The sequence below is a fragment of the Diuraphis noxia genome, unplaced genomic scaffold (assembly GCF_037042655.1).
Source record: "Diuraphis noxia isolate RWA-SAM2 unplaced genomic scaffold, SU_Dnox_SAM2 contig0001, whole genome shotgun sequence".
NCBI lineage: Eukaryota > Metazoa > Arthropoda > Insecta > Hemiptera > Aphididae > Diuraphis > Diuraphis noxia.
This window is the reverse complement of record NW_028301711.1, coordinates 89,944,716-89,968,380: the sequence shown is the minus strand read 5'-3', so window position 1 is coordinate 89,968,380 and position 23,665 is coordinate 89,944,716. Positions and strand designations below refer to the sequence as shown.

The window sequence follows — 23,665 nt, the reverse complement described above, 5'->3', positions numbered from 1 at the left end:
GAGTTGACTCTTTTAAGTGAACTGAACGAATTGAATCAGTTTGCTTTAGTTCAGTGACTCAATAACTCAGTGTTACCACTGATTCACTACAACTCGTGAATTTATTTGTGTTACCACTTATCAATTCATGAATTATGGGGTGATACTACGGATTTAGATTTACTGACTCAGTACTGATTCATCTAACTCTGACAATTCGCCTTCACCACAATCTACACATACTACATAATAAATAAATATATTAAGATGATAGTACACACTACACAATAATATTATTCTAATATGTAACCATATACGTTACGTAAGGTATGTTAGTAACGCGTATGATGAATTGGCCAATTATAAAACTTTTAGGTAAGAACATTATCTGTGTTCTCATGTTGGTTTTTTACGATATTTTAATTTTTAAATGAGTTATTTTAATTTTCAAATATTCACACTTAACATGCTCATAACTCATTTAAAAATTAAAATATTGTAAAAAACCAACATGAGAACACAGATAATGTTCTTACCTAAATGTTTGATAATGGGTCAATTCACTCTAATATCAAAACTAACATCACACTATTGAATCTAGAGAACGAAAATTTGCGATGTAGTACGCGTGTAAGACGGAGACAACACATGCGTGTGTAGCGTCCTCTTAAGAACTCATGAGGCACATATAACATTTTAAATTAAATTTGTATATAAAATAAAAGTTCAAATTAATTCCTCATTGTATAATATTTTAATATTAGTAAATACACAAGTATATGACATATTATTGTATTGCATTAAATGACAAAAACAATTTAGTAAATTAAAACTAATATTGAATAAGGGTCTTCATACATTTTTATAAATCAATAGTTCATATATTTAGTGATAGATAATCTAATATACTATGAAGTAACTCTTAAATAAATTGTCATACGAGAGTTGTTTAATTTAATGAACTGATAACTTGGAGTTAATAGGAGTCAATGGAAATTGGGAGTTGACTCACTGAGTTGACTCCCCGAGTCAACTCATTTGAGTGAACTGAGTCAAGTGAACTGACTCATGTTATTGAGTTGAAAATCCCATCTCTATGCTAAGGTGCGGATATCGACGGTGGTGTTGGTGTCTTGATTATATGCATATCGCCGTTTACCTCGGCAAACGCACGGGACACCGGGATATGCATGTTCTTTTGAGATTTTTTGTTATTTCCTTGAAGTCCATCGGGATGTATATATAGGGTAACCCTTTATATTAACTGATACTTGTTTTTATACATGGATGGGTATGTTTATTACCCTAACGTTTACACAGTGGCCTTAACTTAACACTTTTGATATAATAATGTAGTGAGTGCGCGCCCTCTGTTGTCCACTCGTGCGGCCAGACAGACTGCAGTCTAATAGCTGTCGGCGGACGAAAAAGACTATTGACAGGAATATTACATTCTGTCTCGTTACACAGTTAACAAAAAAAAAAAAAAATACGACCATAATGGTTTTCATAAAAAAAAAAACATAAAGTAGTACTTTCGTTGTATAATACTTTGTCCAGTCATTTGCACGTAACTAAATTGGTTATTGTGACAAACAGTTGAAGTTTATGTTTTTTTTTTTTTTTTTTTTTTTTATAAAAATTTCTTTGAAAAATAACTTCCAGTTTTTTGCACAAAAAATTTATTTTTAAAGAAAAATAAATAAAAATTTAAAATACAACAAATTAAAAATAAACTGCAAACTTTCATCGTTGTTCCGGGTATTGTAGTCAACAAAGCGAATAATAAACAAGTACGTATACACGTAATACAGTGGCTGTGCTCGTGACAGCAAAGCACAGGGCCATCGTTGGTTACAATTACTCATTATTTAAAAGCCTGAAATATATCAAAATCATTTTAAATTTAATAAAAACTCTGTATCGGAGATATTTGATCTTATATGGATCAAAGACATGAAATACCTTTTAAACCTTATTATTTTGAACGTAAAATTCATAAAATATTTTATTAGTATTTGTATTTAACCAACAATATTAAAAATACCTACGATAAAACGTCTATATTGTGAAATATTTTAAATTTAAAATGTATAGTATTTACAAACCATAAGCTAACATGTACGATACCAATATTTGTAAAATTATAATGATATATTTCAAATAGTATTTCTTAGTATATAATTTGTTTTATAGCTTTAGAACAGCTTCAAGAATTTTGAGCAACACTGGAGTGTTGGTATAGTTTAAAATACGATACACCCGTTTGTTTGTTTGAAAACAACTATATTTTGACCATCTAAATTGTAAATAACAGAGTGTCTTTGTGGAAGATATTTACTTGAATGATGTCTTATTTGAATGTCAGAGACCTTATGGTCGTCAAAAATAAGCACCGCGGTCGATGTAATAATAGCTACAACAATTTCCCTTTCTCTGGAGTACAGACCATATTATGATTTAAGCTGCCAATTGGTGACTTGTTACCAATTAGCGCCCAGCTTCACGTAGTCTTTCTTAATTTCTCATCCAAAGTTTCGATACCATATTATATCATGGCTCAAACCTAGACTAATTGCTATTGAGGTGATTACTGCATCAGCTATTTTTGTACTCTGGTGGTTCGTGGTGCATTAATAACTTTAACCACTTTATTCTTAATATAAATTACTTAAAAATTTCACTTATTTCCTTGAAATAAAAGATCGTGAATCGTAAAAGTTTTTGATATAAAACAAGAAGAGATTGAAAAAAATCAAACATAAGAACCGATTTGATTTGGATAAATATTTTATGTTCATTTATTTGAAATTAAATAATTCACTTTAATTTATGTATGAACTCTATAATTTTCTTAAATTCGCACTTACTGTACTCTATCACCAACTTAAAAATATAGATGTTGGTGTGATTTCAAATTAAATATAAGTGGTCGATTTTTATAAGACTCATATGTGAATTGTAATGCTTAAAATAGTGGCAGGGAAGTTATGTATACTTGTGTGTGGTCTTGACTATAGGTTGCTTGTTGAGACTTGAGGATTGAGGAGGCCGTCGGACAAGCCTAATCGGTGGTGGAACTCTCAAATGTGTTATAAATAAACACCTCAGTCATTATATGATCACAACTGTGATGGTACTGTATATTTAATAAAAAGCTAGTACCTATACATATAAATATAGATAATTTTAAAAATCATAGTCACACGGCGTCTTAGATAGGCAATATAGCTACTCCACTGTTATTGTGGGTTGATAATATTTTATATGCAGTTACTTATTGCTCCTTATAGTATTATGTATATTGTATTTTAATCATAAAACGTAACAAATTGTTACCTACATTATAACTGTTTATGCATAAAAACAATATATTTCCTAAAACGAGTAGATACAAGTATCTACAATTTCTTAGAATCACAAGTCACTGGTCACGTATAACGTGTTATCTGGTGCGCCTCATGTTCAGTTCAGTTAAATTAGGTTCGAGATGCCTCGAGAGGTTTTATTTCAAGTATACCACGTGTAAAGGGCAGATTAACTCATGTACAACGGTATATTTTTTAATTTTTAATTATTTTATAAGCATGCTCTAAGAATGTTCTATTACGAATTGAGTATGTACAATTAATGCGAAATTGGCATGTTAAAAATGCTATTCAAACATTTCGTATCAATGCAGTATTAGATCACTGATAATTAAATAATAAGCACCAATATTTTTTATGTATTTGATTGTTTCAAAATTCTTTAATATAATGTGCTGAAAAATATATGGTATGTTTATCTTGGTAATAAATAAGTTTTGATAAAAATATTGCATCGTTCGTATTTTAAAAAGAAAAGTATATCTATACAAATTGACATTATAACTGTGTTTTTGTAACAAGTAAATAAACATTACTCTGCTGGTGTTAAATAGTATAATATTCATTATTCATGCTATGAAATATATCATATTATAGGTATGTCATATTTTATATTAATCATTATATTTTGAATTCTGATTTTTAAATATTTCAAAATTCAAATTCCACTCTTCTTTAAAAATTGTAATGGCGTTATGAAAAATATTTTTTATTCTTTGAAACTTATTTGCTTAAAAATGATTTTAATAATATATTGATTGAACACAAAACTAATCGATAGTTGATAAGTTATTAATTATCGATATAATATATATATATTATATATATTATGATCGATAGTAAATTTTTGACATGGAGTTAGCGTGATTTTTAAGGCGGTTTCTAAATTTGGAGTAGTACAACTTGGTTGTTTTAGTGACTTTAGGAATGTGAAAAGTATGATTTGAGACATAAGGAGGAGCATTAGTTATGAGTCTGGGAATTTTTGATTGGAACACTTAAATTTTTCTTGTATTTGATATTTTGGCAGTGCTCCAGAGCTATATACCGTACAGCCAGATGGGTTTTAAAAGGAAATTATAGATTTGAATTTTGGTTTTGAGTGATAGTTTTGAGGACTGACCGATAATGGGTCTGAGTCAGTAGAGACGTTGGTTTAATTTTAATTTTGTCGTATGAATGTGTTTAGCCCATGTTACGCGTTTGTTGAAGGTTAGTACGAGATATTTGGCTGTTTAAGATAGGATTGTTGTTTATATGTACTGAAAGAGGTTGACTATGACGGAGAGCAAAGTGTGTACAGATTTGTTTTCATTTATTTTGACGCACTAGTTGGAGTACTAGTGTTCACACAAATATAATTTAGTTTTTAATAATACTGAATTTATTTACAGTTTTTAATACTTATAAATTGATAAATTAAAACAAACAAAATATGATAAAACATCAATTATTTTTTTGATATTAGTTTTCAAATATGTTATGATGTTTATTTGGCTTGTGAATTCGTAATTTAAGAGTTAAGTTAAATATTTTAATTATGTTCTGCGTTTTATACAAAATGATTAAATTTGAAAAATTTTTTTTTTTTCTTTTTATAGAAATATAATATTTCATTTAGTTTTTTAAGATAATGAATTTTCTGAAAATTTTTAAATTATACTATGATATTATGTTGAGTGAAAATATTTAAATTATCTTTTAATTTAATACAATATCAAAAGGAAAATATATTGTTTTTTATTTTATGCTGTATTATTTGTATTTTGTTTTTACCTTTTATCTTATATTCTATTACCGCCTTTTAGGTATTTCATATTTATCGATTTGAACTTTTTAAAATAAATATTTTCTGAAACATTGTCATCATTTATCGTTTTTCCTTAGAAAATGTTACTCTTTTAAGAACGTGATGAATAATTATTTTCAATCAATTAAAAATGTCCATAATTTACTTTAAACATATTACTATGTTATATAATATTATACCTACCTAATACCTATTATAAATAAAATAATTAAGAAGAAATATTTACAACATTAAAATCGAACTTTGTTAAACAGTATTTACGTGTATTATTATGTAATTCATGTAACCTTGTTTTAATTTTTAATAATTAAAAATTATTATTTTCATTGAATCTAATATCAAACGTTTTCAATAAGTAAGGAACTTAATACATATCGGGACTTGGAAGTGCTTAAATTAAAAACAATTTGGAATAAATACTACGTACATTTCTAGCTATCATTCAATTATATAAAATATGCTATGTTTAAGAGGATATTATATTGTTTATACATAAGGTCATGTGTTTTCCTTTAAGAATCAAACGTGTGCGTGGATACAACAAATTCATGTGAAGTCATTTTTTTATAAAAAATTTAGAGAAAAATGTTTAAAAATTTTGTAGAAAATTTAAATAAAAATTGAATTGATTTGAGAAGATATTGAAATAAATTAATAAACGTTATTTTATAACTTTTTTAAACTTTTTTGATGAGTGATTTTACTCTAAAAGGGTACCTACTTAAAAACATTTTTTTTTTTTTTTTAACTATGTTGTTAATTTTTGTTGTCTATGGGGAGTTTGGACCAGAAATAAAAAAAAATCAGTGGACTGATATCATTTTTAAATGTAAAATCATCATATATTATGCTTTAATCCAATATATTTTGAATCTGAAATACAAAGTTTATTTAGTTAAACAAACATGTTGTTAAAATTATGGGCCGTTAGCCAAGATGAAAATTTAATATTACATATAAGACATAAGTAACCATGTACTGGGCCATGGATGTGTGAAACCGTTATAAACCATAATCAAAATATACCCATTACTAAATAGATACCTAATAAGTAATTATGCTTACTTCACTAATTTAAATAATGTAATATAAGACACACATTATGTCTGTGATAATTGTATGGCAATTAAATTTAGCATACTATTAAACTACCTACTGAATAAATCCAGATGACTATAATACAAATGTATGTTTTTATCAAATTTATAATAACATAGAAATATAGAGTGAAAAGGTATGATGTTTAATTTTTATTATGCAAACATAATATATACTATATTGTATTATTAATTGACACTTTTTCCTAAAGACCAATAGCCCCTGAATAATATGATTAGGTAAAATTTAAATTTAAAACGCTATGAAAATTATCATTGAATTATCTATGCATAGCAAGTTTTCCAAACACTTATATAATTATTTGGAAATTCATAACGTAGAAAATATTAAATATGACTTGATTTTCAGAAACTCTATCTTCTATAGTATAGAACTTATATTTACGTCACTAAAGTTCAGTCTATAAACTATACTGAAATTATTTCATATTATACACCAAAAATTCATATTTGATAAAATAGTTTTAACTTGCTATTTTCAGTAAATAGTCTGTCAAGTAAAAACCATAAAAATATTTTTATCCACATAGAAATAACAATAATAATAAAATAATATGGATATCATGAAATAAACTTAACAGTTATTATTTTTATTTTTTTTTTGTTCCTTTTATTGTAACATAATATTAAATTATAATCTCAACTCAACATCATTAAATATTAAGATAAAACTTGGAAGGAACTAAAAACTCGTCGACAAAGCAAAATATTGTTATACAGAGTTCCATTAATAATATAGCGTTTTATATGTATATATTTTTTTAGAATTAATTAAATAATTCAATTATTTTATTTTGTTTTTAATAAAATACGAGACAACAGCATAATGTGATAATGTAATGTATGTAGATGCATCTGTACAATTCAAATCATAATTCCAATGAAAAATGTATAATATTAGAATTTAATCACAAAAGTCACTATAAACTAATTATTAATGACTTGCATCATGACTTTTCATCTCGTAGAACCACTCACTAAAAGCTCAGAAGAAAATTCTGCTGTGATCTTGAATTTAATTTTTTTTTAATGTTCTTTAAACATTCAATTATATGTTATAACTTTATTAGTGTCACTAACTGCTAATTATGGATTATCTACAAGAAAAAAAAAATACACATAAATAATACAAAATTGTAATAAAGTAACGGGCCGTATAAAATAATTGAATTAATACTCCACAAAAAAATTTTGTCCAATAAGAATTTGTTATACCTTTATTTTTTAAAAAAGCGGGTAAGTCATGAATGTCGCTCTGCTGTACAGTAGGTTATAAGTGGGTTACTGTAATGGATGGAATTAAATTTGAATCCAATGATATTATATCATTGTATACGAAAAACGATTCTGAGCGAAGACGGTTTATCTGTCTAGGATATATTATAGATTATTAAAAATTTTCAAATCTTAGATATAAAAGGAAAATTTTTTTTATGAATTTCTAGCATATAATAATTTATGAATTTTCGTGATTTTTACGTATGTTGTCAAAATTCAAACTTTGAATCCAGTTACGTGTGCACACCCGACCGAGCAACACGCTTATCGTTATTGCGCTCTCGCATTTATAGCTCTCGTAAGCATACTGAAGCTCTACATGTGTACAGGTAATATGAATAAATATTTAACCGTTGATCCATATTCACATTTCAACATTATAAATTAATAAAACGCCCAAAAAATGGGTGAACCACATTCCAAATCCAATAGGCTTAATGAAAAACTTATTGCCTCATCCAAAGTTTCAACTAACAAACAAATATTTCCATTAATATCTAAATCTGGACCTGCCGTTGTCATAGCAGATAATGCGACTAATGAGTCTTTTTCATCTCAACACTCCGATAACGATTACAACAGCGACGCAATTAAAACTACCGATATAAATATTTCTAATCACGATTCCATCAACAAGACCAACCATATACAGAGCGAGCATAATATCAATTCCTAATCGCAACAAAACACCAATAATGAACCAGAAAAATACGCTTTTGGAAAAAAATCTTTCGCCGAAACCACTATCAACTCTACACTACCCAAAAAATAACACGTAATAGTCTTCGATTCAATCGACAACATTCCCCAGATTGAATACATAATTGCAATTAGCAAATTAACTCCACCAAAAAACACAAAATTTGCTTCTCGGATAACCAACAACCGATTCTGTATATATCTCGACAACAAAAACACTGTTGATTTTCTTGTAGATAACCATCCCAACATCATAATAAACTCACATACGACGATCAAAATTAGACGGTTAATAAATTCGGCTAAAAGAATAATCATATCACATGCCTCACCCGATATACCAAACGAGTATATTACATCACGCCTAGAATATCATAAAATCCAAATATTATCACCAATTACACATATCAATGCGGGATTCAACATCCCAGAACTAGCCCATATCATAAGCTTTAGACGCCAAGTTTACATCAAAACTGATGATTTCGAAAAACTACCAAAATCCATCCTGATCAATCTCGAAAATACATCTCACAGAATATTCTTGGACGACGACTCGATTCACTGTTTCTTATGCAAACGCAAAGGTCACACAACAAAACAATGCAAAAACACACCATCAGAAGCCATAAATACAAATATAAATGAAAATATATGTAATACGTTTACAGATACAAATGTTGACACCTCTACAAATAGCATCTCACAAACCTCAACCCAAAAGTCCCTCCTCGATGACCCATTCCCGATGGAAACAACATCAAATGACATCACATTATTGACTCCAAATACAATGGATATTAAAAAAAGACCTGCACTCTCTTCAACTTCATCAATCCTAACCAACGATCCGCCTACCTCCAAATCCCCTACTCAAGATAATATATCAAAAGAAACTATTTCTAAACCAAATACAACCAAAATATCACAACCAGCAACCAAAAAATTAAAACGAAATCAATCTATAGAAAATATAGTCTTAAAGCTCGATGAAATTCTTGAACCCTCCAAACCTAAATTTGAAGAAATGCCCAACAAAAAAATTAACTATGAACAGTTTAAGTTCATAATTGAAAACTCTCTCGGCGTAACCAACCCAGCTTCAATTTTAGATGATTTCAACATTACATGTCTTGAAATGATCGAGGTCATTGAAAAAATCAAGCCTACAATTAATACTCCAGGCATAAAAAACAGATTGATGCGACTTTGTAATTCTCTTCTCGATAAAGCGCTGTCCAATAAGCCCGCCCAAACTGAATAAAACCAACATTTAATAATACGAAGCCATACAAACACCGATGCGATAGTTGAAACATTTAAGCTAATAAATAAAATAAAACAAAACGTAATGAAAATATTGCAATGGAATATGAATAGCTTCTATAAAAAGCTAGATGAATTTAAGATTCTATTAACTGATATCTCACCTGATATAATATGCCTACAAGAAACTAATTTCACTGATCTAAATGCCGCTAAACTCCTTTATTTCAATGAATATAGTAAATTCAGAACCTCCGGACTCGGAGCCAGTGGCAGAGTAACAATATACATTAGTTCTCTATACCCCTCCAAACAAATCTTTATATCAACTCATCTTGAAGCAATAGCAGCATCAGTAAAACTTAATGATATAGAAGTTAATTTAGGCAATATATACCTCCCCAACCAACATACCTTTTCGGAAAATGACCTCGAAAATATAATTAAGCAACTACCTAAGCCCTTCATTATAACAGGCGACTTCAACAGTCACAATATCATATGGGGCTCTAAAAATACAGACAATAGAGGAAAAGTAATAGAAAAAATCCTAGAAAGCGAAAACTTGGTACTACTTAACAGTATGGAACCCACGCGCATAAATCTAACTAACGGTAACCCTTCAAACATTGACCTGACTTTTTCAAATGATTCCCTCAAAGACTCTACTGGTCGGTATCAAACAATATTACCAGCAGTGATCACTTCCCTATTGTCATACAACTCGTTATCTGTCATAATGACAGTACCCCAAACTCGAGAGATGGAACTTGAAAAACCCTAAATGGCTACTTTTTTCCAAATTGCTCGAAGACAAAGTAACTAATATTAATTTATCTGAGAACAAAAACACCGAAGTTAGGTCGACGAATTCACTGAATCAATAATCTCAACTGCTAATTTAAGTATAGGAATATCAAAAGCCAAAACTCCAAAACCAAAAGTTCCTTGGTGGAACCTAGACATTAAAAGAGCAATTGAGGACAAAAATGATGCACTAAAAAAATTCCAAAAAACTAATAATCAAAAGGAATTCATTCAACTTAAACAGTTAAGAGCTAAATCAAAATTCTTGATAAAATCCAGCAAAAAGTTAACATGGGAAAAATTCACAAGTAGCATCAATGAAAAAACTGACTCCAAACTAGTTTGGAATAAAATCCAATCTCTTAAAGGATACCGTCGACACCGAAAAATTAATCTAATCAACACCACCACAAATCTATTATTAAACAACATCGAACAAATATCCAACAACCTAGGCGAATATTTTTACAACAACAGCAGCGATAATAACTACAAACCCGACTTTCTAGCTCACAAAGATTAATGTGAGAAAGAAGATATAATTAATACTGACAATCAAAACCTTGCAGACCAAATCCTCATCAACAAGCCAATTAACCTACATGAATTAACGAATATACTAAAAAAATGTAAAAGCAACAGTCCCGGACCCGACTCTATCCCCTACTCGTTCATTCAAAATTTTAGCATTAAAATCATGGTTCAAATATACAAGGTTATTGCATATATAACCCTTCTCTACCAAATATTTAATGATAATAACAAAAATGGCAGCGTAAAGGGAGCCAATCATAATCGAGTATATATGCGCGGTAATTTTGAACATTATATAGCGTATTTTCCAATTTCTATGATAAAAAAAATTGATATAATTGTAATTTGTGATATCCCTTTACGCAGCCATTTTGTCTCGATGATAACAATGTTTGTCGATATGCAATAACCTTGTATATTTCAACCATGATTAAAACTCTCGAATTTCTCCTAAGTAAATAATAATCGAATATGGAACGAGGGACAATGGCCAAAAAAATGGAAAGCAGGGACCATAATACCAATACTTAAACCCGAAAAAACCAATTTAAAACTGAGGGATATAGACCCATCACTCTTCTAAATACCATGTGCAAACTATTTGAAAAAATAATAAATCACAGACTTTCATGGTATTTAGAGAAAATATCTTTTTGCTCCTCAAATCAAAACGGGTTTAGGAAAAATAGATGCACTATGGATAGCTTATACGAAATTAACGAAGAAATCAAACTAACATTAGAAAACAAGCATATAATTAACTTAGATATAGCCAAAGCATATGACACAACTTGGAGGCATAACATTATTATCAAACTAAACACAATTCTATGCTAAGGTAGACTGCTCAACATTATAACCAATTTTACCTCGAACCGAAAATTCCAAGTAAAAGCCAATAACCACTTATCCAGGGAATTCACCGAAGAAAATGGAGTTCCTCAAGATTCTGCTCTTTCAGTAACACTTTTCCTGCTTGCAATTAATGACATCACCCAAAACTGCAACCCTCCAGTAAAATGCAACTTATTCGCCGACGACTTCAACTACTGGTGCAAGAGCAACAAAGTCAAAACTGTACAAAAATTTTTACAATTAACAACCAACAACTTAGAAAAATGGGCAATCAAAACCGGATTTAACTTCTCTCCTGGGAAGTCCTCTTGTACAACTTTTACAAAAAAAAGAGTCAATGAGCTAGTTATTAAACTAAACGGTACCCAAATTGCCAACAAAGATTCTGTTAAAATGTCAGGAGTAATATTTGACAAACGTCAAACCAGGTCACCCTACATAAAACACCTAAAAAAAACCACAAGCAGCTCACTAAAAATAGTTAAAATCTTATCACACACTTCATGGGGAGGTGATTCCAAATCTCTAATAAAAATATACAACGCAATCATTCAATCCAAAATTAACTACGCGTCAATATTATACAGAACAGCAGCCAAATCTACCCTAAAACTGATTGATACAGTTAATAATAGCGGACAAGACTAGCAATAGGAGCCTTCCGGAGCAGCCCTACACTCAGCATCTATAACATAGCCGGCATACCCCCTCCTTCACTGAGAAGAATAGAGCTATCCATCAAAAACATCGCTAGACTTGTTAGGTGTAACAGAGTCAAAAACAGTAACATAAACAACGAAATTGTCAAGCTGACCAACGAAACCCAATTCTCCTCAGTCAAAATCATCCCTCGTGAATCGTACATAGCCCCTCCCTGGGAAAACAATTACCAAACCAATACCGAGCTAAGCGCATTATCCAAACTGAACACAGCCCCCGAGATATTTAAAAGACACTTTCAAGGAATCCTAGAAGACTACAAGAACTTTCAACAAATTTATACTGACGCCTCAAAGTCATGCAACGGGGTAAGAATTGCAATCATACATGAAAATCAAATCTTAACTTTCAAGCTTCCCAATGATTGTTCAATATTTTCTGCGGAAGCTCTGGCAATTCTAAAAGCCCTAGAAGTAATAAACACCTCACCACACACCAATTTTTTAATTCTTAGTGATTCCCTCAGCGCCATAAACAGTGTTAAAAACAAAACCTACCCCGGTGACATTGCCATACTCATCCAAAATAAAATTGACGAAGCTAAACAAAAAAAAAAAAACAAATTATACTAACATGGATTCCAGGGCATACCGGTATCCCAGGTAACGAAACCGCGGATACATATGCCAATATGGCCATCTCCGACACAAACACGCCACTACTAGATTTCATAACCTACGATGACTTTAAAAACTGAATGAAAAAATATATTAGAAAAAAATGGCACATATCCTGGAATAATCAGAATACTAAATTAAACCAGATCAAGACAACAACTTTCAGATGGGATAATCCCAACCTCAATCGAAAAGAATAAACCGCCTTAAATCGTTTAAGAATAGGACATACTAGACTTACCCACGGATATCCCATGTCTAACGATGAACCCCCCTCCTGTGAAGCCTGCGGCCAACATCTCACCGTCAAACACATCTTGAACGAATGTCACGTTTACGACCAGCAGCGAATGGACCTCAACTTTACCGATACCCTCGACTCAACGCTCGGACCACAACCTGATCAGAACAAAAAAACACTTAAATTTCTTAAACTAACTAATTTAATTAACAAAATATAATTGTATCTATGAACCCTATGTATATTATCTAAATTTTTATTAAGAATTGTGAACTAAAGGCCTTTGCTGCCGAGTTGTTTTGTTTAAGATCAATAAAAAAAAAAAAACTTTGAATCCTTGTAAAAAAAAAATTGTGACTATGAATTTATTTTATTTTTCAACTGCTATTGTTAAAATGTGTTAGAAGCCTTGTATTAAATTTTCAAGCTTTTCTACCGAACAAATACATTTTTATCGATATTTATAGAAAAAAAAACTAAAAAAGTTGAATAATTAAAATGTCAGTAAACAACTCAAAACAAATCTAAATATTTTGAAAATGTTATCAAATATAGAAAATGCCTATATAAACATTCAGTGAAAATTTCAAGTATCTGCGGTCATTTGTTTTAGACTTTTAGAGTGACAACAAAATAAGAAAATCACTAAATGTGAATTCCAGTGGAAATCCAATGTTGTAAAAATTTAAATTTCAAATGCTCATAAAAATTTTATATGAATTTTCGGTGGACTTTTTATTTGTGATAAAGATTGAAAAACTTGTAAGGAATCTTTTATTAAATTTTCAAATCTTAGATTTAAAAAGACAATTTTTTATGAATTTCTAGCTTAAAATAATTTGTGAATTTTCGTGATTTTTACATAATATGTTGTCAAAACTCAAACTTTGAATGCTTAAAAGAAAATTGTGACCATGTATTCCTTTTATTTTGCAACTGCTATTGTAAAAATATGTTAGGAGCCTTGTATTAAATTTTCAAGCTTTTCTGCCTAACAAATAAATGTATATCAATATTAATTTTAAAAAAACTAATAATGATCGAAAATTTCAAATGCCTATGAATAGTTCAACTTAAGTCGAAAATTTTTGAAAATTGCATGGTGGATAGAATATACTTATATAAACATTCGGTGAAAATTTCATGTATCTATAGTCATTTTTTTTAAAATTACATCAAAAACCAAAATACATTTTGTCGAAAAATGAATGTGCGTAAAATTTCCCGTTTTTCCCTTAATTTTTAGTTTGTTTTTCTCGATTATTTAGAAAAGTATTAAGAATTTTTCACTTTTGACCCCCCAAAGTACCAACTAGATTCACTTTCTGATTGAACGAGGTACTGAAGTCAAAAAACGAAGCAATTTTACTTCCCCAAAACGTGATGACAGACACACAAAAAAAAAACACACATCATGGTAAAATCAATACATTCATCGCTCCGCTCAGAATCTAAAATTTAATAATTAGTATACATTGAACAATTTTTGTTTCAAAATCCATATTTTAGTATTATAGATTATAGATTATTTTTGAGGATCTATTTACTCTCGTCAATCATATTATCGTTAAATAATTGTTGTTAATATTTAATTTCGTATAATATATTATGCCCCTCAGTAAGTTAATCTTAAAATTTAAGCAATGAAAATTAAAATTGACATTTAGATATAGAAAATAATAGTTAAAATATCAGTAGAATGTTTGAAATTTTTATGATTAATAATTTTCGAATAGCAACAAAATCAAAATTGTATTATGATAAATTATGTGTTTGACATGATAATATCATGTCTCCTCAATAAGGGACATTTTTCAAACGTATAAAAAACATACAGGATTACTCCTAATCTAGAAGACGGATAATCTATCAGTGATTATTATTGCATACTCATTTTCATACTACTTTGTCTAGAAATGACATTTGAGTTTATTTTTTAATCCCTCAGCATCATAAATTTAGATCTATAGTAAACCTACAATAGCCAGCATAACATTTACTTTCTTTACTTATGATAGTTTTTATATGTGTCAGCCATTAGATGCAATTATAACTGACTATTATATATAAATGAATACCATTTAAATTTTCTGATTAAAAAACAAAAATAAATCATAAATACTAGTCCTTCATTTTCTTTGGTTCATTATATATTTGAGTATAAGGCTATCATATAGCATCCTTATCTATGATCTATCTAATTATATAGAACAAATCGAGTGATTGTAAAATAAATGGCTATTTTCCAACGAAAAATGTATGATAAAAATGCTAATTATTTTAAATAACTATATATTCCTATTAGAGATATCATGTATGTAAAATATATATCCATCTATACAATTATTTCTTCATGCTAGATGCACTAGAAAATTGTTCATGGTATTTATTTTCCAAATCTTTAGATGTTCATTCTCTTCTTTTTGACATAAGTTATTGAGTTCTGTGTTACACTACCAAAATTACTATTAATTTTCAATATAAACTAACACTATTTTTTATGGATCAATAATGCGAGATACTTCATATAAAGGATATAACATAATTATTTTAAACTCTAAGTTATCTTTTCTCTCTCCAATTTTAAAATAACTTGATTTTCAGTATATTTTCTAGTATGTTTTTGTAGATAAATAAATAGCAAATTAATATTTTCTACAAACAAAAATTATTTGTCTCTATTTTATCGTCCACGTAGGTACTAGTTCAATGCAATTTTATTACATTTCTAAAATACTAGTATATTCTAAAATATAGTATACATTTTACATTTGAAATACATTTTATAAGTATTTCTTATCTTAATTATTTAATATCTAATGAATTACTTCAAGAATAATGATATTATTTAGTATTTGCTTTTAAAATCGTATTGAAATTAATTTATTATATTTTAAGCCTATACTCAACATATCACTATATCAGACTATACCATATTAAACCCAAAGTATTCCAATGCGGTTCGAATATAATATATATTATATGCATATTACGGTTGACCCATTTCTCTTTATTTAATACGATCCGACTATATGCCAATGATAATGTATTTTTTTTTTTACTTGACAATGACTCAATAGTTGCATCAGGAAACCTCGAAATTAAATTGAATTCAATACAATATTGGTTTATAAAATGTAGGTTCAAACCTAATCACAAGATCCAATCCCTATACACTGCATTTACATTACATCGTCAAATATTTCATTTAATGAGCTTAAAAGTCCACATATCCATCCATTTTTTGTGAAAAACTTTTTCTGCGAAAAAATCCCACATTAATTATAGTCAAAGTTGAGAATCTAAATTTATAGTTAAAAATATTGTATGTTAATTCATACATTTTCATTTTTTTATATTTTCAATATTTCCTCAACAAAAATCCATTAATAAACCGACAATTCTTTAACAAAATCCACTAAAATCAACTAGATATTTTAAGTGAACCTGGTCAAGAGATTTTTTAACGTAATATATCAGATGACACCATCGAGTTTCCTATAATATTCATTTAGTCTTGTCACTATATGCCGTACCTATTTAATGAAAATTACATACGTATTGTAGTTATCTGAATGTAAACTGTATTATATTTAAATAAATGATTAAAAAAAATATTATTAATATAAAAATAGTTATTTAAATACAAAAAAAACCGAATAATAACTTATTTAATACATTATTAAGTTTTTGTAAGATAATTTTTTGATAGATAGCTAAACAGCATAATAAAAGCTATAAATCTGATTTATTAACTATATATATTATATAACCATAGACTAAGTGGATATTTTTAGCTAAAATAATTTTTGCGTGTAACTTTGTAGTTACAAATGTGTTTTTTTTAATTGTTATATTTAAAATATATTTTAATTTTAATTTTTGTCAAAATGTCTATTAATTTCTTTAACTGGGCCCGATAAAAAAATAAATATATTATCCTCTTAAATAATTTCTTAATTCCAACTACACTATTTCTTAAATATTTAGGTATACGTATATTATTTATTGTTGGCTTATTTAGTCACATTTAATGCACAAATAAAACACCTGTTATTTAATTACCTAACTACATAATAAATCAAAAATAAATAATTACCTCTTAAGTTATTAAGATTTAATTAATATATAAAGACTTATCAGTTACTTCTTATTAGTTATAATTTATAACTGATAACTATGATTTACAAAACGCTATGTTTGTACTTTTGCAGTTACATAAACAATTATACCCATACCTAAATTGAATAATACCTAGAATGTTATTACCACAAATCCTCAAATAAAAGTACATATATGACTCATTATTCGTAACTATACATATCACCTTTAAAATCCTATCAAAATTGCAATTAATAATTAATGAAATAATCTTGAATTAAACTCAAGTGTATCCTATAAAATGTTTATACAAATTAAGCAGTTTCCAAAATCTTAAACATCATTGAGAATTAAATGGTTTTGTCAATGGAATGTAAGCGGATAATCTCCTAGAGTATAAATAATATTAATATACCATCTATAACAAATTAAAATGTGTTGATAATGTAAAATAACATAAATCGTTTTTAGAACACGCAAACCTTTTTTTAGTACTGTTTCGTTCATGGGTTGCCATTCCTGTGACATGGCACAAAACTTTACCGTTAAATACACCAGATGCCACGTAAATTGTATATAGTTATGTATACTTCATAATCTACTTTTTAGTTTATTTTTTATAGTTTTAAGATACTAAACATAAATATAATAGATATCAATCTTTTAAAAAAAAAAAGATTAAATTCATGGTTTCCAAAACATGGGGTGATGACCAAAATATTGCGTTCCGAGAGTCAGACATATGAAAAAAAAAAAAACATAATATTAAAATATTTTCGATATTATATTATTTATTGAAAAAGTCGACTTTAATTTTCCATTGTTTTTCGATTGGATCTTATCCTTGTTTAATCGTATAATAAAAATTTAATCAACTTGTTTTTTAGTGGTGAAAATAATAAATACATTTCGATAAAAATAACAATGAATTAGATTTGAACATCTTCTAGTGGTTTAACAACACAAGATTTATCTGTTTCTTAGAATGCAATATTTTTATAATAAATTGCAACTATTATACATAATACATATATTATATTTGAATAGGCATTTTTGTATTGAATAATATAAAATTAAGAAGGAAGTAGAATTTGTTTAACAAACATTGAGACCAATTTTTATTGCGTGTCTTACCCTAAGTTTCAAAATTATACCAATTTGTCGATTTTATACATTATATTAGATATTACAATGTACCATTTAGTGGTTTTTGATATACCTGCATAACCTAATTTCGTACATGAAAAAATGATCAATTAATAAAAATATGGTATCAATTTAACGTATCTCAATTTTTGGTGTAATCACACAATAAATTAATCAGAATGGTCATCACTGATAAGAAATTGTATGAGAATAAAAAGTACATTTTATAAACTAATTTTAAATTTTTTAACAGAAAACCAGTATGACCTTACACATATTATAAATAAAATTATTAAAATATATAAAAATGTTATTATATTCTGCCAAAATAATGGCTGATAGTTATTTTTATTACATAACAACGTCTTAATTTAGATTCTAAAACGCCAAGACGTAATATGTTAGAAACCTTTGCGAGAGTGTACTGAACAACTTCCCAAAGTTTCATTTCAAATGAACATACATTCATTTTTCATAAACCTACAAAGAATATTATATACACATGCACTTCGTTGCCTTCAAAGAATTCCACCACTTATATAATTCAAACTTTGTGTCAAATTTGTTACTTAATACCCGGTGTAGTAATATTTAAAAGTTAAAAAAAAATGTATTATAACTTTGATTTGTATTTGATTTTAATACATTTGTCACATCATTGCATATCTATTCGTAATTGAGACTGGGTTTATTTTATAAATATTATGCCTGAGAAGTAAACTTGAAAATCACAGATTTTTATTAGGACCAATAATTCTTTTTTAAATTATATAAATCTATGTTACTTTCACAGTATTTTTCTTTGCATATACAGCTTTGATCAAAGAGTTTTTAAGATCGTTTAGTGTAGTCGCTGAGCTGATCCATTATAAACAAATATTTTTTTTAATTTTAATATCAATATAGATTAGTATATATATTATATAATATATTTATTCAGATTAAGTCATGATAATAATATAACAGCAAAAGAATAATGTTCAATGATATAATTGCGGTTTTGTAAAAGGTTGTAAAAATCGAAATAGCTTTTAGTTGGTTCATATTTATATCAACTGCAGTTAGCATAATATAAAGCTGTAAGGTTTGAGGCAAAAACATGACATGGACCAATTATTTTTCTCATTTAACTATAGACCTGTATTTTTTTTTCTGAATATATCTTAGCATAATTGGATAATAAGTAATAAATGTGATTATAAACAAAATGGTCATTTTAAAACGCATAAAATCGTCAACGATGCCAAGGCCCACGTAATGAGGAATTAATAGCCTTTGCGATTAAAAAGTGAAAACCCGCTAAAAAGGATAGTTTTTACGAAGATAATAACATAGAATGAAGACATTTATGTAAAACGCAGTCATGTGACGTATGGATCTCGACGTTCAATTTCGTTATTATTAATACTTAATTTTTACTTATTAGTTATTAGTAATAACTTGTAATAATTTGTAAAATTTTTTTTGTTTTGGTTGTTTAGGTTTATGATAAGTATAAATGATAAATATAAGCTAAAACCAAGGCTGGGCATTAACGCGTTAATAAGTTATTTATTTTTTATGTTTATTAACTCAATTAATGACTTTAGGAGCTTTTGAATTAAATTTGAATTAACTTGAGTTAATTTTACATTTAAACAAGTTAAGTTAATTTAATTTAATTTTGTGAACTATTGTAGGAATACAAATTTCTGGTAGATACACATTTTATAAGGTTATAAGTATGCTAACAAAATGTGTATACTGTTAGCTTTTGCACACATAAAAAAGTAATAGTTCTTTGGTCTAATAACTTAAAAAATTTTAGTTACCGATTATTTCAATTTTACCTATAAGAAAACAAGAATCTTTTTTTAAACTTAACTTGAGTTAAAAAGTTAGTATTAAATTTTGGTTAACTCTTAACTTAATTCAATTGATAGAACATTTTGAATTAACTTTTAACTATTAACTTGATTTAGATTTTAATTTAACTTAACTTAACTGAGTTAAAAAAAATCATTAACTTGCCCAGCCTTGGCTAAAACTCTGATAACCCGGGTGGGTATAAGTTTTTTAAACTAGTAAACAAACAACTCATATTGACATGTTACAATTTTTATTGTTAATGAAAACAAATTTGTTCAATCGAATTCCTTTTAGCATTTCTCCACTTGTCAATACGTGATTCTAATCACAACAAATACCCTCCTCACCGATAAAAATACTTATCGATATCAATGAATAAGGTAGATGAAACTATTGATTAACGGATATATGACTATGATATCGACTCATAGAAATATTAATAATTTATTGTTATATAAAAGCTTCGATACCCAATATGTCAGAAGTATATGGTATAGAATAACATTAACTTTTTCACATTACCACTTTATACAACTAGGTATATCATTAAATTTCAATACAATTTGTTTAATTTAATATTATAAAATTATAAACTTTATCATTGTTGTATGGTAACTGTGTTATCAATAGTTGTTATCTTGTATTATATAATAATATCAGTTGTTCATACATATAGTCAGAGTCATTGTAAGACAGAAGCACATGTTAATTGTTAAGTGCAAATTAATAAAATTTATATTATGTATCAGTGTTAAATAATAAATAATAAAATAATAAGTCTATAATAAATAGTACATTAGTGTAGAACATAAAACATGGCGCAGTCGAATGGTCAAGTAGTTCCTGCTCCGTCGCCACTAGACATTAGTGAACCAAGTATGGTAATACGTAATTTAAGGTTATTTAAGTCAAAATTTCAACTTTATTTATTGGCCAATGACTTAGATGAAAAGTCAGATAAACTCAAAGTTGCAATACTTTTAAGTGTAATTGGTGATGAAGCATATGAGTTTTTAGAATCTATCAATATTACTAGTGATAATAATCCTGGCTGTGTTAAAAAAATATTTCATGAAATACAACAGTATTATGAACCTAAGGGTAACGTAATAATTGAACAATTTAAATTTTTCCGTCGTTATCAGGAAGAAGGGGAAGCGTTTGATAAATTTTTAAGAGACATACGCAATCTAGCCAAACGCTGTGAGTTTGGTAATTTGGAAGAGAATATGGTACGAATCAGGCTAGTACTGGGTGTCAAAGACTTGGGTCTACAAGAAAGACTCCTAAGAGCACCAGATCTTAGTCTTGAGAAAACTATAGATCATTGCAAATCCGCAGAATTGGCTCGATATCAGCAGCATTTATTAACTGATAACGGAGGATTAGTTGAAGAGAAAAATGTTCAAAAAATTTATGGTGATAAATCGAATAATCTAAAACATTGGAGGAAGCAGTCAAACTCAGCACAAGTAGAGAAGCCGTCAACACCAGAAACTGACCAGTATAACTGTAAGAAATGTGGGTATAAACATGGACCAAGAAGCTGTCCGGCATATGGAAAGAATTGTGCCAATTGTGGAAGACCCAATCATTTTAAAGTAGGATGTAGAGTTAATAATCAACATAAGGTATTGAATATTGGTGAATATTATGAAAATAATAATGTAAATAGTGAGCCTGAGCATAACTTATTTGATATTTGTTCAGTAATAGTATCAAATGTAAGTGAACAGTGTCCTAACCCTAATAATATGAATGGATGGTTTAAGAATATATTAATTAATAATTATGATGTACATTTTAAGTTAGACACTGGTTCGGACATTGATATATTACCTTTAAGTCTGTTTAATAATATCAAAAGGAATGAAATCGTTGAAAAAATTAATTATAAGATTCAAGCATATGGGGGATATGTTATTAAATTTGTTGGGGCTGTAAAAATGAATTGTTTGATTTCCAATCAAAATGTTAAGCTCAGGTTTGTTATTGTTGATGATAAAATACAAAATAAATGTATACCTATTTTAGGACTAGACACATGTGTTAAGTTTGGTTTGGTTGGTAAAATAGAAGTAAATAGTATTAATAGTAATGATGTGGAGAAACAGTTGGTTAGAGATTATAAAGATGTGTTTGAAGGTTTAGGAAATTTTCCAGAGGAGTATGATATTAAAATTAGAGAGAATAGTGAAGGTTGGATTAATCCACCAAGGAGGGTACCAGAATCCATAAAGGGTGAACTTAAAAAAACACTAGATATCATGACTAAAGATGGTGTAATAGTACCTGTAGATAGACCAGGTAAATGGTCAAGTAATATTGTTATTGTTGAAAAGCCCAATAAAAAGTTGCGAATCTGTTTAGATCCGTCAGAATTAAATAAAGTCATAATTCGAGAACATCATTTAATACCAACAATGGATGAGATTAGAATGAGCTTAAGTAATAAAATGTGGTACTCATTGTTAGATCTTAAAAATGGGTTTTGGCAAATTAAGCTGTCTAAAGAGTCCAGCAATATATGTTGCATTAGTACGCCTTTTGGATATTATAAATTTACTAGGCTTCCATTTGGGCTGTCATGTGCTCCTGAAGAGTTCCAAAAACAGAATCAGAAGTGTTTTGGAGATATTGAAAATATAAAAATTTATTTTGATGACATATTAATTGCTGCTGAGGATGAAAGAACACATGATATGGCGGTAAAGTCTGTATTGGAAAGGGCAAAGTCTGTTGGAATAAAATTTAATGCAGACAAGTGTATCTATAAAAAGAAAGAAATCAATTATTTAGGTATGATTTTTAGTATGGAGGGAATGAAAGTTGACCCGGAACGAGTTGAGGCGATTAACAGTTTAAAAGAACCTAAAAATAAAGTAGAACTACAACGAATTATAGGGATGTTCAATTTCCTTAGGCAATTTATACCAAATATGTCACAATTGATTGCTCCCATAAGAGAGTTGTTAAAGAAAAATGTGCACTGGACATGGACTAACATTCATAGTGAAGTTATAAGACAATTGAAACATATAATTACTAACTCACCTGTCCTTGTTAATTTTGATCCAAAAAAGGAAATAAGTATTCAATGTGATAGCTCTAGTAGTGGACTAGGTTGCTGCTTAATGCAAGAAGGAAAGCCAGTAGCATTTTCCTCTAGGAGTTTAACAGATTCAGAGAAACAGTACCCACAAATTGACAAAGAGATGTTAAGCATTTTGTTTTCGTGTCGCAAATTTCATAATTATATTTATGGATATCATACAAAA

The 23,665-nt window shown here is 28.3% G+C and overlaps 1 protein-coding gene across 1 annotated transcript; it reads left to right on the top strand.

The window, feature by feature from the left end:
- Positions 1–11,555: 11,555 nt before the first annotated feature.
- LOC149062382 (uncharacterized) lies at positions 11,556–12,362 on the top strand. Its single transcript, XM_089215309.1, has 2 exons — positions 11,556–11,656; positions 11,774–12,362. Exons 1-2 carry the CDS (start codon positions 11,556–11,558, stop codon positions 12,360–12,362), a joined length of 690 nt encoding a protein of 229 aa, XP_089071435.1.
- Positions 12,363–23,665: the final 11,303 nt, after the last annotated feature.